This window comes from Anomaloglossus baeobatrachus, chromosome 3 (assembly GCF_048569485.1).
Source record: "Anomaloglossus baeobatrachus isolate aAnoBae1 chromosome 3, aAnoBae1.hap1, whole genome shotgun sequence".
Classification (NCBI taxonomy): Eukaryota; Metazoa; Chordata; class Amphibia; order Anura; family Aromobatidae; genus Anomaloglossus; species Anomaloglossus baeobatrachus.
Window position 1 is genome coordinate 694,904,841 of NC_134355.1, and position 13,814 is coordinate 694,918,654.

General features: G+C 48.1%; 1 protein-coding gene across 6 annotated transcripts in view; it reads left to right on the forward strand.

Annotated features, from left to right (window-relative positions):
- The window catches only part of MAPRE3 (microtubule associated protein RP/EB family member 3), a 191,921-nt gene extending 178,451 nt beyond the window's left edge, over positions 1 to 13,470 (forward strand). For all 6 annotated transcript variants that reach the window (XM_075341337.1, XM_075341339.1, XM_075341341.1 and 3 more), the window contains one exon: positions 1,761 to 13,470. In XM_075341337.1, coding sequence (XP_075197452.1) covers positions 1,761 to 1,829 — 69 coding nt within the window. In that variant the 3' untranslated portion in view covers positions 1,830 to 13,470. The remainder of the gene's footprint in view (positions 1 to 1,760) is intronic.
- The last annotated feature ends 344 nt before the right edge of the window (positions 13,471 to 13,814 follow it).

The following is a 13,814-nucleotide window of genomic DNA, read 5'->3' on the forward strand; positions in this document are numbered from 1 at the left end:
CCAGGGAGCACCTTTGTGTGTCCTTGGCCTGGACGCTGGCAGCCCCATTGTGTATCCTTGGCCTGGATCCAGGGAGCACCAGTGTGTGTCCTTGGCGTGGATCCAGGGAGTATCATTGTGTGTCCTTGGCCTGGATCCAGGGAGCACCATTGTGTGTCCTTGGCCTGGATCCAGGGAGCACCGTTGTGTGTCCTTGGCCTGGATCTAGGGAGCACCGTTGTGTGTCCTCGGCCAGGATCCAGGGAGCACCGTTGTGTGTCCTTGGCCTGGATCCAGGGAGCACCGTAGTGTGTCCTTGGCCTGGATCCAGGGAGCACCATTGTGTGTCCTTGGCCTGGATCCAGGGAGCACCATTGTGTGTCCTTGGCCAGGATCCAGAGAGGACCGTTGTGTGTCCTTGGCCAGGATCCAGGGAGCACCTTTGTGTGTCCTTGCCCTGGACACTGGGAACACCGTTGTGTGTCCTTGCCCTGGACGCTGGGAACACCGTTGTGTCCCCTTGGCCTGGATGCTGGGAACACCGTTGTGTGTCCTTGGCCTGGACGCTGGGAACACCGTTGTGTGTCCTTGGCTTGGACGCTGGGAACACCGTTGTGTGTCCTTGGCCTGGACGCCTGGAACACCGTTGTGTGTCCTTGGCCTGGACGCTGGGAACATCGTTGTGTGTCCTTGGCCTGGACGCTGGGAACACCGTTGTGTGTCCTTGGCCTGGACGCTGGGAACACCGTTGTGTGTCCTTGGCCTGGATGCTGGGAACACCGTTGCGTGTCCTTGGCCTGGACGCTGGGAACACCGTTGTGTGTCCTTGGTCTGGACGCTGGGAGCACCGTTGTGTGTCCTTGGCGTGGATCCAGGGAGCCCCATTGCGTGTCCTTGTCCTGGACGCTGGGAACACCGTTGTGTGTCCTTGGCCTGGACGCTGGGAACACCGTTGTGTGTCCTTGGCCTGGATCCAGGGAGCACCGTTGCGTGTCCTTGGCCTGGAGGCTGGCAGCACTATTGTGTGTCCTTGGCCAGGATCCAGGGAGCACCATTGTGTGTCCTCGGCCAGGATCCAGGGAGCACCGTTGTGTGTCCTTGGCCAGGATCCAGAGAGCACCGTTGTGTGTCCTTGGCCAGGATCCAGGGAGCACCGTTGTGTGTCCTTGCCCTGGACGCTGGGAACACCGTTGTGCGTCCTTGCCTTGGATGCGGGGAACACCGTTGTGTGTCCTTGGCCTGGATGCTGGGAACACCGTTGTGTGTCCTTGGCCTGGACGCTAGGAACACCGTTGTGTGTCCTTGGCCTGGACGCTGGGAACACCGTTGTGTGTCCTTGGCCTGGACGCTGGGAACACCGTTGTGTGTCCTTGGCCTGGACGCTGGGAACACCGTTGTGTGTCCTTGGCCTGGACGCTGGGAACACCGTTGTGTGTCCTTGGCCTGGACGCTGGGAACACCGTTGTGTGTCCTTGGCCTGGATCCAGGGAGCACCATTGTGTGTCCTTGGCCTGGACGCTGGGAACACCATTGTGTGTCCTTGGCCTAGATCCAGGGAGCACCGTTGTGTGTCCTTGGCCAGGATCCAGGGAGCACCGTTGTGTGTCCTTGGCCAGGATCCAGGGAGCACCATCATGTGGCACTGATGGGAAGATGCAGCCATGTATTTCTATGCAATCATTTCCATTGGTCACGTACAGTTTGGAGGATAAATTCCTCCACATTTTGGTTGAATTTTGGCCATCAGGAGACTATTAACCTTATCTTTGGTTTCATTACAGGAGGGATTTGCTCCTCCAGAGGATGATGAGAATGAAGAGCTTCAAGCTGAGGATCAGGATGAATATTAACCACATCCCCTGCTCTTCCTTGTTCTTGCCGCTTTGTAATATAATATCGCTCCTCGTTGCCCGTTTCCCCATCAGCCATTTTTCTGGAGACTGAACCTGTTTGGTTGGAGCCTCAGCACACGTGCTTGTGAACCATCATCAATCCCTTCAATTAATAGCCAGACTGGTCGATTATGCTGAGGGCCACCAACCTCGAAATGTGAATAGTGTCGCTGGGGCGCGGGAGCGGATGTCTTCTAGGGCATGGATTTAGCACTTCATTCATCAGGAGACTCTCCATCTGCGGGCAGACACATAGCTGATACCATACGTCTTTGTAATCCCCACCTTTTCGACCTGACCACTTGGGTGCCCCCCACGATGTTTGATTGTTGTGTTTTTTACCTCTAGACTTGTCTTCCTCTTACATTTTCGCACCTTCTGTCTTTTTCTTTCATGGAATGGTATATTTTATTCGACTGTCTTTTTTTTAATTTTTTTTCTTTTAAATATTTTGGAAAGTTTTAGAAGTAATGAGAAATCTTCATCCGGATGTCTGAGGAAATGACTGAGAACATTGTTCTGCACCTTCTACAAATGACTGCTATAATCAACCTTGATGTCCACATTACAACCACCCGGAGACTCAAACAAGATCGATAGTTAAACTGCTGGAGTAAATTTATCGAAGAGCTCAAGATTTGGACTTGGTCTAGGTCTGGCGCCTCTCAAGTGGACATGGTCCAGGTCTGGTGCCTCTCATGTGGACTTTGTCCAGATCTGGCTGCTCTTGCCTGGACTTGGTCAAGGTCTAGTGGCTCTCACATAGAGTTGATTCAAGTCTGGTGTCTATCAAGTGTACTTGATCTAGCTCTGTTGGGTCTCGCGCAGACTTGGTCTAGATCTAGCTTCTCTCACATGGACTTGGTCTAGGTCTGGTGGCTCTCACGCAGATTTGGCCCAGGTCTGCTGGTTCTCGCATGGGCTTGGTCCAGGTCTGGTGGATCTCTCACAAACTTGGTCTAGGTCTGGCAACTCTCACGCAGACTTGGTCTAGGTTTGGTGCCTCTCGTGTGGACTTGATCTAAGGTTGGCGGCTCTCGTATGGACTTGGTCCAGGTTTGATGACTCTTAGGTAATCTTGGTCTAGGTCTGCTGAATCTCACGCAGCTTTGGTCTAGGTCCGGCGGCTCTCACATGGATTTGTTCTAGATTTGGTGGCTTGTGCATGGAGTTGGTCCAGGTCTGGTGACCCTCATGTGAACTTGGTCTAGGTCTGACAACTCTCCTGTGGATCTAGGTCTGGCTTTCCATCTTTTGCTTGTCTGCTTGTCTCTGGTACTTTTCCTTGTAATCCGGAGAACCTCGTGTTTTGTTTTTGCACCCTTATCTTGCTTGTTTTGTGTTATCCTGAAGCTGCAGGACTTGCACAATGTTTTCATTCTTACTGTTGCCTTATTGGGGGGTAGGGGGCGAGTCAAAAGCAAGTCTGTGCAGCTTGGCGAGGCAGTACAGGAGGAAGAATTTACTGACACTATTTCTGTTACATGTTTAGAGATAGTGGTCACTGAGCAGAGATAATGACAAACTGTAGATAAGACTTAAAGGGGTTGTCCCGTGATAATCACTTTTTTCCTGTCACGTAGATATTGGTTGAGATATCAGACTTGTGCGGTTTTAAGCTGGGTTCACACTAAACGACAGCGACAACGACGTCGCTGTTACGTCACCATTTTCGGTGACGTAACAGCGACCTTGTAAGTCGCTGTTATGATCGCTGCTTAGCTGTCAAACACAGCAGAAGCAGCGATCATAACGTCGCTGTGTTACATGTGCAGAGAGCAGGGAGCCGCGCTTAGCGCTGGCTCCTTGCTCTCCTAGGTACAGTACACATCGGGTTAATTAACCCGATGTGTGCTGCAGCTACATGTCACAGTGCAGAGAGCAGGGAGCCGCGCGCACTGCTTAGCGCTGGCTCCTTGCTCTCTTTGCTACAGTATACATCGGGTTAATTACCCGATGCATACTGCAGCCACATGTCACAGTGCAGGAGCCGGCGCTGGCAGCAAGAGCGGAGGCTGGTAACCAGCGTAAACATTGGGTAACTAGGGAAAGGTCTTCCCTTGGTTACCCGATGTTTACGCTGGTTACAGCTTACCGCAGCTACCAGTGCCGGCTCCTGATCGCTTCATTTCGTCGCTCTCTCGCTGTCACACACAGCGATGTGTGTGTCACAGCGGGAGAGTGACGACCAAAAAATGAAGCTGGACATTCAGCAACGACCGGCGACCTCACAGCAGGGGCCAGGTCGTTGCTGGATGTCACACACAGCGACAGCGACGGGACGTCGCTGCAACGTCACAGAAAATGGTGACATAGCAGCGACGTCGTTGTCGCTGTGTGTGACACCAGCTTAACAGACGACGAGACCTTTATCAGCTGGAGCTCAGCGTGAGCGCTCGATAAGTGACGTCTGATGTATATTTTTAATTGATGGTTATTAGTCACAGGCTGTGCAATGTACGGGATACCACGGCAAAGAACTCCGGCATAGTGTAACATCCATACATGAGAACAGCTGTATAGCGGTACATCTGTACACCCGTACATTACACCAGGCAACAGAAGATGGTGATACCAGGAGGCTGATACAGGATAACATCGGGACACCAGGAGGCCCATACATAACACCGGGACACCAGGAGACCCATACATAACACCGGGACACCAGGAGGCCCATACATGAGAACATCGGGACACCAGGAGACCCATACATAATAACACCGGGACACCAGGAGACCCATACATAACACCGGGACACCAGGAGGCCCATACATGAGAACATCGGGACACCAGGAGACCCATACATAACACCGGGACACTAGAAGATACATACATGATAACACCGGGACACCAGGAGACCCATACATGATAACACCAGGACACCAGGAGACCTATACATAGCACCGGGACACCAGAAGACCTATACATAACACCGGGAGACCTATAGATAACACTGGGACAACAGGAGACCCATACATGATAACACCAGGAGACCTATACATAAATCTAGGACACCAGGAGACCCATACATGATAACACCGGGACACCAGGAGACCCATACATGATAACACCGGGACACCAGGAGACTCATACATGATAACAGCAGGACATCAGAAGACCCATACATGATAACATTGGGACACCAGGAGACCCATACATGATAATATCAAGAAACTAAGAGACCTATACATGATAAAATCGGGACACCAGGAGACCTATACATGATAACAATAGGACATCAGGAAACCCATACATGATAATACTGGGACACTAGGAGACCCATACATGATAATACCTGGAGACCTATACATTATAACAGCAGGACACCAGGAGACCCATCCATTATAACACTCGGACACCAGGAAACTCACACATGATTACAGCAGGACCACAGGAAACCCATTGTCACTCTAGGTTTGTGGAAGTACTACGCATACAGTGATAGGGAAGGGAAACCCTGAGTAGGGAAGGGGGAGATGGTGACCCCTGACCAAACGTTCCACTGGCCGCTGGCTTCCCTGACCATCCTAGATAGGTTACACACCATTGCGCCAAGCAGGATACATGGCCCTAGCTGACCCTGAATTGGGCCCTAGGTAAGGAACGGATGGGATGAGTGCTTAGTCAACCCTACTAAGCACTGAAGAAGACACACGGAGCACAAATAGGGGGAAGCGGACGATTAACTTGTGTCCAAGAAGATTTAGGGAGGGGAGCAGCAAAAAACAATGTTTCTTCAGATGAATACAAGCCGACTGCGTGCATCCAAGGCCTGTATGGGAATATTGCTCTATCACCAGCAAAGACCAAGGTTGAATGAGAGTATTTTAGGACACAAAGGAAAGTGATGATGATTGACAGCTGAAAGGTGAGGATATCCTCAGGGTCCTAAAAGGAAAGGATTAACTCCAAAAAGAGAAAATACATAGGATACCATTTAAACCACGGCAGGAAAAATAGAATGTCGGGGAGCAGTAGCCAAACGCTGCGACCTTCTACAGCTGGACACCACAGGAATATCTGTCAACCATGACACACCCATGACTGTATTCCCCCTTCTTCGAGTAGTCTGCGGACACTCCAGATCAAGCTGGATGGGAATCATGAAATTAACGATCCAACCTTGTGGCTTTCACAGCCAATGCTGGGACCCACACCCTTTCCTCTGGACCATAACCCCTCCAGTGCAGCAACTATTGAAGGAAATGATGCAGAAAATGAGACTCAACAAATGTTTGCTATTTGACACTGTAAATTACCATCAACCGTGACTGGGGCTGGCAGCGAGGGAGATGCCTCCAAGGGTACCACATGCTTCTTGCGCAGAGAACTGTGGAACACATTGTGAATCTTAAGAGCCTAAGGTAACTGCAGACGAAACAATAGTGGTTAATGATGGCAGTTACTTTATAGGGACCAATAAACCTAGGTCCCAGCTTCCAGCAAAGAACCATCAACTTGATATTCCTGGTAGACAACCACACCTAGTTATTCACACTTAGGTCCGGAACTGGTAAGAGTTCCTTGTCAGCCATACATTTGTATCTGTCTCCCATCAGCTTCAAATTACTCTGAACCCCTTGCCATACAGGAGAGAGTGAGGAGGCAAAACGCTCCTTCTCAGGAACTCCCGAAGCCGCCTACCATTAAAGATACCAAATTGTGAATGTAAACCTTATGCAAAGAAAGGTAACTTGCCCGTAGACTCCTGAAGATGATTATAGGACATTCAGCCAATAGTAAGATTCCCAATCCTCCTGGTTTTCGGAGACAAAACACCTAAGGTAAGTTTCCAAAGTTTAATTTATGCACTCCGTCTGACCATTCGACTGACGATGGAAGGCAGAAGAAAAGGACAACTGCACCCCCAGTGTAGCATAAAATGTATTCCTAAAATTTGGAAACAAACTGGGTTCCCCAATTTAAGACCACATCGGAAGGAACCCCGTGAAGCTTCAAGATCTCATTGATGAACACCTGACCCAGATTCTTGGCATTGGGAAGTACTAATAACGCGATGAAATGCATCATTTTACTGAACCTATCCACAAGTACTAAAGCCACAGTATTTACTGCAGACAAAGATAGGCAAGTAATGAAATCCATGGATAAAAGTGACCATGGTCTACTAGGGATAGCCAATGGCAGAAGAGTTCCTGATGGATAAGTATGTGTTACCTTGGATCATGCAAAAATACTGCATGCAGACGCATAGTCAACCACATCCTGATGCAACCCCGGTCACCAGAAAACGATGAGAAAGGAGGTCCGAGGTGGCTTTACTACCTGGATAACTCTTAAGGCTACTTTACACACTGCGATATCGGTCCCGATATCGCTAGTGTGGGTACCCGCCCCCATCTGTTGCGCGACACGGGCAAATCGCTGCCCGTGCCGCACAACATCGCCCAGATCTGTCACACATACCTGCCCGGCGACGTCGCTGTGACCGGCGAACCGCCTCCTTTCTAAGGGGGCGGTCCGTGCGACGTCACAGAGCGGCCGCCCAATAGGAGCGGAGGGGCGGAGATGAGCGGGACGTAACATCCCGCCCACCTCCTTCCTTCCGCATTGTGGCCGGGAGGCAGGTAAGGAGAGGTTCCTCGTTCCTGTGGCGTCACACATACCGATGTGTGCTGCCGCAGGAGCGACGAACTACATCGTTACTGCTGCAGTAACGATAATCGAGAATGGACACCCATGTTACCGATGAGCGATTTTGCACGTTTTTGCAACGATGCAGAATCGCTCATCGGTGTCACATGCAGCAACATCGCTAATGCGGCCGGATGTGCATCACAAATTCCGTGACCCCAACGACTCCGCATTAGCGATGTCGCAGCGTGTAAAGCCCTGTTTAAGTACGGCATTGTAATGTTCTCCAATTATTTTATGGCACAAATTAGGAGGCACAGTGCTGAGGCAACCACCTCCTTCTGCAAAATGGGTACAGGGTTCACATGATCACTACCACTAGGGAAGCTCCGGGATAAAGCAACTGCCTTGACGTTTTTAACCTCTGGATGGTAAGTGACAGTAAAATTAAAACTGGTAAAAAACAAAAACCATCTAACCTGCGTAGGATTGAGACGTTTGGCAGACTCGAAGTATGACAGGTTTTTATATGGTCTGTGATTACGGTAATGGAATGGACTGCCCCTCCAACCAATGACGCCATTCCTCGAAAGCTAACTTAATTGCCAACATCATAGTTTCAGCCAAAGACTATTTCTTGGAAAAGAAAGAACATGAACGCCATTTTCCCGGAGATGGACCTTGTGACAACACAGCCCCAACCCCCACCTCCAATGCATCAACCTATACAATAAGCGGCTGTGAAACAACAGGCTGAATGAGTGTAGGTGCTGCGGAAAAACATCTTTTTAAATAGAAAAAAAGCCTGCTGGGTGGAAACCTACCATATAGAGAAATCCGACCTCTTTTTTTTGTCATGTCAGTGAGAGGTTTCACAATTACCAAATAATTCAGAATACATTTCCGGTAAGAATTGGTAAACCCTAGAAAGAGCTGTAACGTAAGGTTTTCTGCACGATCCCAGTTTAGTGTATCATGGACCTCCGTATCTAGCTGAAAACCTGAAACCAATAACGGGTACCCCCAAAATTGTACCTCTTGGACAGTGAAAACACTCTTCTCTACTTTGGCATACAGTTTATCTCTTAAGATGTGTAATACCTGTTTAATATGTATCTGATGTGTCTCCATATCGGGTGAGTAGATCAAGATATCATCCAAATAAACCACCACAATCCTGTCCACCAAATGGGCAAAACTATTTTCCACAAAATGCTGGAAAACGGCAGGGGGCATTAGTGAGGCCAAATGACATGACCAGACTTGTGAAATGCCCCTCAGGTGTATTGAGAGTCATTTTCCATTCATCCACTTCTCTGATTTTAACCAGCTTGTAGGCCGCTTAAGCCCAACTTGGAGAACCACTTGGCTCCCACAATCTGGTTGAATAAATCCAGAATCAGAGGAAGAGGATAAGGGTCTCGGACGGTAATTTGAATCAATTCCCTAAAATGTAAACAAGGGCGGTGACTCCCATCTTTCTTCTTAACGAAGAACTCTGCTGCCACAAGCGAAGAGGAAGGTCTGATATGTCCCTTCTCCAGACTCTCAGCAATGTCATCCTTCATGGCTTGTCTCTCTGGACCAGAAAGATTATACAGTCTGGATTTGGGTAGTTTTGCTCCAGGAAGCAGATTAATGGGGCAGTCGTATACACGATGGAGAGGCAAATCCTGACACCCCCTCTTCGAAATACATCCTCAAAAAGCGCCAAAAATGCAGGTAAGGACTCTGTAGAGACCACAGAGAGAGAAGTGTTCAAGCAATTATCAAGACAGTAATTTCTGAACTCCACAGTCTGCCTGGATTGCCAATCCACTACCGGATTATGCTTCACCAACCAGGGTAGACCCAGTACAATGGGAGTGGGAAAATCCTCCAGGACATAACAGGAAATTAATTTATAATGCAGGGGTCCTACCCTCAGTGATATCATGTACAATCTGTGTCAGGCATCCCGATACATGATAACACCAGGACATCAGAAGATCCATACATTGTAATAACTGGGACACCAGGACTTGCTTGCCTGTAAATATCACGTGCAGTTGTGTAAGTAGTCACGTACTCAAGCGCAGATCCCAGTGTAGCTACGTCCTCACATACAGGTGTCCACCGGTGTCCGGTACATTGCACAGCCCGGAGAAGTGAATCGTTGGCCTCGTTGTAGTGGTTACATGTGAAGGTGCTCAGTTCTGTAGGACGTCACGGGGATGGAGGGATTTATTTTACATTTTTAAGTCCGCGTTATTCTTTTTGAAGAACTCCAACAGTAAAGTCCCGGACAAACGCATTTACTAATGATTCTCCATAATGATCAGTCCGGTACAACGTGACTGTTCACACTCATTGGAGCCCAATAGCATTGGAAGAAGACTCTATCATTCAGATACAAGCGACCCCTCACAGCGCCGTCACTCACCTCCTGTCCTGTCCTCTGCCGTCCTCCGAGTTTCCTGCTGTCTTCTGGTTTTGTATTATATTACTTTCTGCCTGTAACTTTATGGCTGTACATTCGGTAGGTGCTCAGCGGCACTTAGATGTGTATAATCTTTTTTTAAAATAGATTTTTCATGCACTTTTTTCAAGTTCCTTTTGCAAAATCTTAACTTACGTGAAGTTTTTATGAAAGAACTAGCACCTTCCAACTTCTGTCTTACGGATGTATGATACCGCAAAGATGATTGCAAATCTGGCCATCATGGTTGGTCCTGAGGATCGAGGAGGTGGGCGAATAGGTGGTCCTGGGGATGGAATGAGTAGTCCTGGAGATCGAATAGGTGGTCCTGGGGATAGAATAGATGGTCCTGGGGATCAAACAGGTGGTCATGGGAATAGGATAGGTGGTCCTGGGGATGCAATAGGTGGTTTGGGAGATTGAATAGGTGGTCCTGGAGATCAAATAGGTGGTTTTGGGGATTAAATAGATGGTTCTGAGGATGGGATAGGTGGTCCTGAAGATGAAATAGGTAGTCCAGGGATGAAATAGGTGGTCCAGATGATTGAATAGGTGGTTCTTGAGATAGGATAGTTGGTCTTGGGGATGGAATAGGTGGTCATGGGGATAGAATTAGGTGGTCCAGGGATGGAATAGGTGGTCCACAGGATCAAATAGGTGGGCTGGAGGATCGAATAGGTGGTTCTGGGAATAGAATAGATAGTCCTGAGCATCAAATAGGTGATTCTGGAGATAGAATAGGTGGTCCTGAATAGGTCATTAGTGTTGAGCTGACATGTAAACATATGGGATCTGCTCCATCCTCCGACCTCATGTCCTGACGGAAGTAGACCACTTGCTAAAGATTGACTAAATCTTTTGTTTTTTAAAACTTTTTCTTAAGTTTTCTTATGTTTTTCTGGAAAGTTGATAAGTTGATTTGTTTTTTTCCTTGCTTATTTATTTGTTATTGATGTAGAATATATTTATGGTCACCGGAGCTGGTGTGACCCCGGAGACGGAAATATGAAAGAGTATTACGGTGGATGGAGAGCAGGTCAGACTGACGGAAGGGGGGAGGGTTGGGATTAGAGATGAGTGATTATTATCCGCTAATGGAAAGTTCCAACCCGCTAATAGTCACAATAACGACGGGCGGATTTTTATAAAATTCAATAATTCATATCCACTTGAATTTATTTGCTCATCTCTAATCGGGAAGGTGGAATATCGACAAAAAGTGGAGCATGTGTTAGAGAAGGTCACAAAATGTGATTGTTTTGGAGAAAGTATCCATGGTTGGACTCGGGGGTATGTGCCCATAACATCTTTTCGATGCCAAAAAATAGCGAGCGACATCCAAGCGGAAACTTCTATTTTTTCAGTTGTCCTTTGTTGTTTAGGTTTCTGATTTTTATGTTTTTCTCCAGATGTTTTTGTTTGATTCACGAAATGCAACATCTTTAAAAAGTCGCAAAATTTAGCGCAACTCTAATGCAGAAATCACCCGGAGAGATTTTATGTGCAACAGTTAAAAAAAAAATGCATGTTTTTGGGAGACATTTTACAAAATGTGCAACTTTTTGACCAAAAAGATGCTGAAAATAAGACCGTTTTGGACTTTGTGCAAAATTCATGACTCCCTAGTGCCATTTTGATGAATTTGGCTTGAAAAAAGAAAAGTGACTATAACACCTGCCCCCCCCCCCCCCCCCGTAAATGATAAATGGGACCCTTTGTGTGCACATACCCTTATGATGAATGGGGCCCATACTCCTATGATGAATGGGGCCCATTTTGGGCACATACCTTTATGATGAACGGGGCCAATTGAAGGCACATACCCTTATGATGAATGGGGCCCATACCCATATGATGAATGGGGCCCATTGTGGGCACATACCCTTATGATGAATGGGGACCATTGTGGGCACATACATTTTTGATGAATGGGCCCATTGTGGGCACATACCTTTTTGATGAATGGGGCCCATTGTGGGCACATACCCTTGTGATGAATGGGGCCCATTGTGGGCACATACCCTTGTGATGAATAGGGCCCATAGTGAGCACATAACCTTATGATGAATGGGGCCGATTGTTGGCACATACCCTTATGATGAACGGGGCCCATTGTGGGCACACACCCTTATGATGAATAGGGCCCATAGTGAGCACATACCCTTATGATGAATGAGGCCCATTGTGGGCACATACCCTTTTGATGATTGGGGCCCATACCCTTATGATGAATGGGGCCATTGTGGGCACATACCCTTATGATGAATGGGGCCCATTGTGGGCACATACCCTTATAATGAATGGGGCCCATTGTGGGCACATACCCTTATGATGAATGGGGCCCATACCCTTATGATGAATGGGGCCCATTGTGGGCACATACCCTTATGATGAATGGGGCCCATTGTGGGCACATACCCTTATGATGAATGGGGCCCATACCCTTATGATGAATGGGGCCCATTGTGGGCATATACCCTTATATGAATGGGGCCCATTATGGGCACATACCCTTATGATGAATGGGGCCCATACCCATATGATGAATGGGGCCCATTGTGGGCACATACCCTTATGATGAATGGGGACCATTGTGGGCACATACATTTTTGATGAATGGGCCCATTGTGGGCACATACCTTTTTGATGAATGGGGCCCATTGTGGGCACATACCCTTGTGATGAATGGGGCCCATTGTGGGCACATACCCTTGTGATGAATGGGGCCCATTGTGGGCACATACCCTTGTGATGAATGGGGCCCATACCCTTATGATGAATGGGGCCCATTGTGGGCACATACCCTTATGATGAATGGGGCCCATTGTGGGCACATACCCTTATGATGAACGTGGCCCATTGTGGGCACATACCCCTATGATGTTTTAGTTGAGGGAATCCAGTAGGTGCCCTGGCTGTGATCCAATAGATTAATGATAGGAGATCCTTGGCTTGCAATCTATCATGTGGTGACATTAATGAGGATTTTTTTCATCCAGGAGGATTTGGAGGTGAAGGCAATGTTCCCGTCTCCTGCTCTCTACCACTATCATTGAATATCTATAATTGTACACTCCGGTAATAGAGAAGGTGACGCGATAAGGTTTACACAAAAATATCCATGTAACTTATTCTTTGTTGGTATTTTGCGGTGTGGAGAGCGCTGCGGTGATCCCTACAGACCGATCACTGCCTGTGGTGCGGTCAGGAGCGTTAGTTAATGAATTTTCATTTTTTATGTATCATTTGATTTTTTCACATTTTTTTTATGTTTTTTTGTGGTGCTGTTGCTCATCTCATCATATCTGAACACGCTGAAGACGGACGCAGAGGTTTCGGCTGCTTCCTTTACAATCTGTATGAAATGAGGGATGAGATGCAGGAGATTAGGGGGTAACTCTCTTCTATAGGGCTGTTGAAAGCCAAGACCCATGCACGGAACCCCGTTATCATCTGTCGGTCGGCGCCGAGGACCTGGCAGTATCGATCAAATCTTGCATCTGTGTTATTCTGTTTTATTTCAAATAAACTGGTGTGGAAATATAATGCTGGTATCACTGTGTAATGTTTCGCTGGTATTCACAGCCCTCCTGTCATGACTCACTCATGGCTCTGCTCCTGTAGAGCCACTGTATGTGTTTGTTTTCCTGCTGTCGGTATCCTCCGGGGGTTAGGTAATTTGGGTAAAGCCTATTCTGTCCGGCCTCGTTTCGGGGGTTACGCTGGTTTATCTTGGGAGTCGTTTCCCTCGGAACGCCGCCGGTAATAGTTCCTGCCTTGCAGTGCACTTTCTGTTTCCCTTGTGTTTGTTCTGTCCCGCTACCGAGGACTCTTTCCCCTGACCTCCATCCGTCCCGTCTTGTCTGACTTCTCCCTACCCGCTCTCTGCT